This window comes from Pyrus communis, chromosome 9, assembly GCF_041283825.1.
Source record: "Pyrus communis isolate YQ-2024b chromosome 9, ASM4128382v1, whole genome shotgun sequence".
NCBI lineage: Eukaryota > Viridiplantae > Streptophyta > Magnoliopsida > Rosales > Rosaceae > Pyrus > Pyrus communis.
The window spans coordinates 11,987,501-11,991,411 of record NC_142573.1 but is presented as its reverse complement, the minus strand read 5'-3'; the positions used below and the strand labels follow the sequence as shown (position 1 = coordinate 11,991,411).

The 3,911-nt window shown below is 39.2% G+C and overlaps 1 protein-coding gene across 1 annotated transcript; it reads left to right on the top strand.

The window, feature by feature from the left end:
- Positions 1-265: 265 nt before the first annotated feature.
- On the top strand, positions 266-1,164 carry LOC137740941 (auxin-binding protein ABP19a). The gene has a single exon (XM_068480747.2). The coding sequence runs from the start codon at positions 369-371 to the stop codon at positions 1,008-1,010; it is 642 nt and encodes a 213-aa protein (XP_068336848.2). The 5' UTR covers positions 266-368; the 3' UTR covers positions 1,011-1,164.
- The last annotated feature ends 2,747 nt before the right edge of the window (positions 1,165-3,911 follow it).

Genomic DNA, 3,911 nt, shown 5'->3' with positions numbered 1-3,911 from the left:
TTGTGGCAACTTTTGCTAATATGCTACTCATGTTTTAGGTTTCAAATTCTCCATTATCCACTATGTAGTTGTGCATGCAAGTTGTTTGACAGAGAGGAAAAACCCATGCTACTCCAAAAGTCACCCTCTATTGCTAACCGCCAAAAGTGACATCCTGTTTTATTTCTGCCCATGCAATGAAGGAAGGGAATCTCATCACTAAGTAACCCAATCAGCCCAACAAAAATGTGGCTCTCTTTTCTTCATCAGTCAGTTGTGTCCTGCATGGGCATGCCCAATCCCTTTATGCACAAACCTGTATAAAACCCTAACCAAACCATCAAAAATTCCACACAATCACTCATCACTTCCCTGAACTGTTTCTGAAAATGCCTCGGTGGCAAATCCTCTTCCTCTTTTCTCTCATTTTCCTCTCATCCTCCACCTCCAATGCCTCTGTCAATGACTTCTGTGTGGCAGATCTGAAAGGCCCAGACAGCCCTTCAGGCTACACCTGCAAGATTCCTGCTATGGTCACTGTCAATGACTTTGTGTTCTCTGGCCTGGCCAAAGGTGGAAACACCACCAACATAATAAGCGCCGCCGTGACCCCGGCATTTGTTGCCCAGTTCCCAGGAGTCAATGGCCTTGGAATCTCTATGGCAAGGCTAGATTTAGCACCAAGTGGTGTTATCCCATTCCATACACACCCCGGAGCTTCGGAGATTCTCGTTGTGACGAGGGGTATTATCAAAGCCGGGTTTGTTTCGTCTGCCAACACGGTTTACTTGAAAACTCTTCACAAAGGAGAGGTCATGGTTTTCCCACAAGGGTTGCTGCATTTCCAAGTGAATGTTGCAAAAATACATTCCAATGCTTTTGTTAGCTTCAGTAGCGCAAGCCCCGGCCTCCAAATCCTTGACTTTGCCCTTTTCGCCAATGACTTGCCTTCGGAATTGGTGGCGCAGACCACTTTCCTCGACCTTGCTACAATCAAGAAGCTCAAGGGTGTTCTTGGTGGCACTGGTTAATTAATTGCTTTAGGTTTTTTCTTTTCTTCATTGTAACATTTTAATTTTTCTTTTCCATCCATAAGCTTTTGTTTTGTTCAATTGTTATTGTTTGTGTTGTATCCTAATAATAATGAAGCTTTCAGAAGCAATGATAACTTGGCCAACAAGACAAGTAATTCTTCTCAAAAAAGATAAATAGTAGTAGTGAGTACTACTGGTCTGATTTTTTACTTGAGTGAATTTTTAAAAGTAGAGATTTGAGACTCCTCTTTCAGCCATTTACATTTTGAACAGAATATTTTAAATTTTTTTTGCATGAGGAGTGTTAAAATCGCTGGTGTTCTCGTAAATATGATATTTGAATGAGGGCTTGCAAAATTAAGGGTTAAATTCTCATATTTAATGTGGACTACGCCCAAACGGGTGGAACTGTGAAACTTTCATTACCCCATAACATGCTCTTGCTAACAAATGAAAGTTGCAAATCAACAATCGTCTGCTCGAAAAAATTAAAACAAATGAAACTCTCATTACCCCCAAAAATTTCTCTATTTTTAGACTTGCTGAGTTTTATTCCATCTCTATTGCTTCTCTTATAAGTATTATGGGTTTTACTCTGGTAGATCTAAGTGTCCTTAAGCCTAAGGACACCCAGATCTATCAAAATGAGAGGAACTCCTGGCTTTTATTTTATTTCTATTGCTTGTCTTAAAAAGTATATGAGAAATCTTCGTGAGATCATTTGGCTTTAAATTGCTCGTCATTTTTTTGACATTCATAGCCATGTATTGAAATGACAAATGGTCTATTCTAAAAAGCATTTTCATTGACAACAGTGCAAAATATAGACTTTGGCATCGGCGTAGTTAAGTTGGTTAGATTAGTGTGTTTTAACCTAAGTTTAATCCTCCTCCCCATAGTAAGGAGACAAGAGTGACCATATTTAAGTGAAGTCAATCTAAAAATAGAGAAATATTTGGGGGTGACGGGAACTCTTGCTGACTTGGAGTTTCACCAATCAGGTATTGACATCTGTGCATTTAAGGTGGAATTTATACAAACAGTCTAGCCCATCTTTAAAGCAATTAAAAAAACTTAATATTTATTTAACATAGTACCGGTGCCTCTCTCTCTCTTCCATCTCCCTCCGCCGTCCTGGTATTGCACACCAAAAACCAAGCATTTCTGACTAAACGGTCACCAGCACTTGCACTAAAATTTCTGTCCTCCACCTAACAACCATGTCACGCCCACCACCATGAACACCCAAGAAAGCTCCAGCCTCCATCACACAACTAAAATCTCAATTTGGCACCATCATCTTCTTCTATCATGTTGCTTCATCATCATGATTTGAAGACGCCGGTTCTTGATCACCAAGAGAAAGGTGGGATGATAAGGGGATGACAACACGATGGGCTAGAACACCGGGCGGCAATTGTGGATGTCGGGGGCTGAGAGGAATTGGAGGGGAATGATTAGAAGGTTAGCGAAGGGCCTCGAGAATGAGGTTTTTTTTTTTTTTTTTTTGTTTTTTAAATAAAAAATTTATTTATTGATTATTCTATAAAAGATAAAACTATTTGGCCTTAGTGGGGCAGATGACGTCAGTGAATTGAAAAGGAACACCATCTGCACTAAGGTGTGTATTTCCATCACCCCCAAAAATTTATCCTAAAAATATATATGAGATGTAGGTACCTAAACTTCTCTCAATACAACGTGGGCTTTTAGCAGGGGCACCATGAGATTTTTAATGCCCGGATCGAGCGCTCAACATGTGTATTATTTTTTTTCAACGAACATATATTTAAAAAAAAAAAAAACTATAGGAGTTCTGGACCCAGTTGAATCTAGCGGGGAGGGGATGGAGCTAGACCCTCACACCTATAATATATTACTTGAATAAAAAAAATACACCGTATGGGAGGGGTGGTTTTGCGGTCGGAGGAGAGAGATTTTGTCGTTTGGTCAGCGGGATCGGGAGTCGGGACTCTCATACATGGACCATTTGGTCGGAGGGAATGCTTGGGTTAGGCTTGGGACCGTTGGGTCGACCGATGGGCGATCGTGGCCAGGTGGTAGTGTCGCGAAGAAGACTCAAAGCTATGCATTGTCTCTCTCTGTCTCGGTTGCAAAAGTAAATTACATGCTTTCCCATTTTTATTTTATAAACCTATATATCTGCTACTACAAATAATTTTGATGCCCTAATCAAATTTGGGCCCTGAATGGAGGCACTGTTTACACTCGGTTTGGGCCGGGCCTGGCTTTTAGTATACACTCTTTGAGAAGTCTGAAGGTATGAGCAATATGCAAGGAGTACATATCTTTAAGGATCTAAAAAAGCTGGGTATAGGATCATTGAAATTGATCCATTGGTTATAATTATTATATTTTTTAGAAGAGTTTTTTATTTTTAATCGTTAGATTAAATTTCAACAATTCGAATTATTTGATCTTTAAACTTAATTTTTTTTAGATTCGAAGAGCATCTGTACTCATGCGCAATAATAAGGATGACAGTTGTATTCATCGAAAAACTTCGATGAAAAGAAGCAAAAGTTTTACCCATCAGACAAAGATACGGTCGAATTGTGCCGAAACTCGCAGGGGCATTGCCCGAGCATATGCCTTTTGAGCCCATTATTATTATGTTGGATAACTGGATTTTTTTTAATTTTTTTATGTTGGATGATTTTGAATTGACTGACTGGTTTGGCTGTTTTGTTATTCTCACTTTTACATTTTCAGAAAAAGAAAAAGAAAGGGAGCATCGTCCTCCTTTGATTTTTATAGACTGCCTATACGTGCTCACGAGAGAGGTGGGCATTAAACCGACCGACTTGAATTATATTGGTCAGTTTGATTGTTTTCATAAATAAAAAAAGTTAAATAATTTGAAACTAATCAAAATCA

Bases quoted from the DNA above. Each gene is read 5' to 3' on its own strand.
- LOC137740941 (XM_068480747.2), top strand. From the start codon at position 369: ATGCCTCGGTGGCAAATCCTCTTCCTCTTTTCTCTCATTTTCCTCTCA.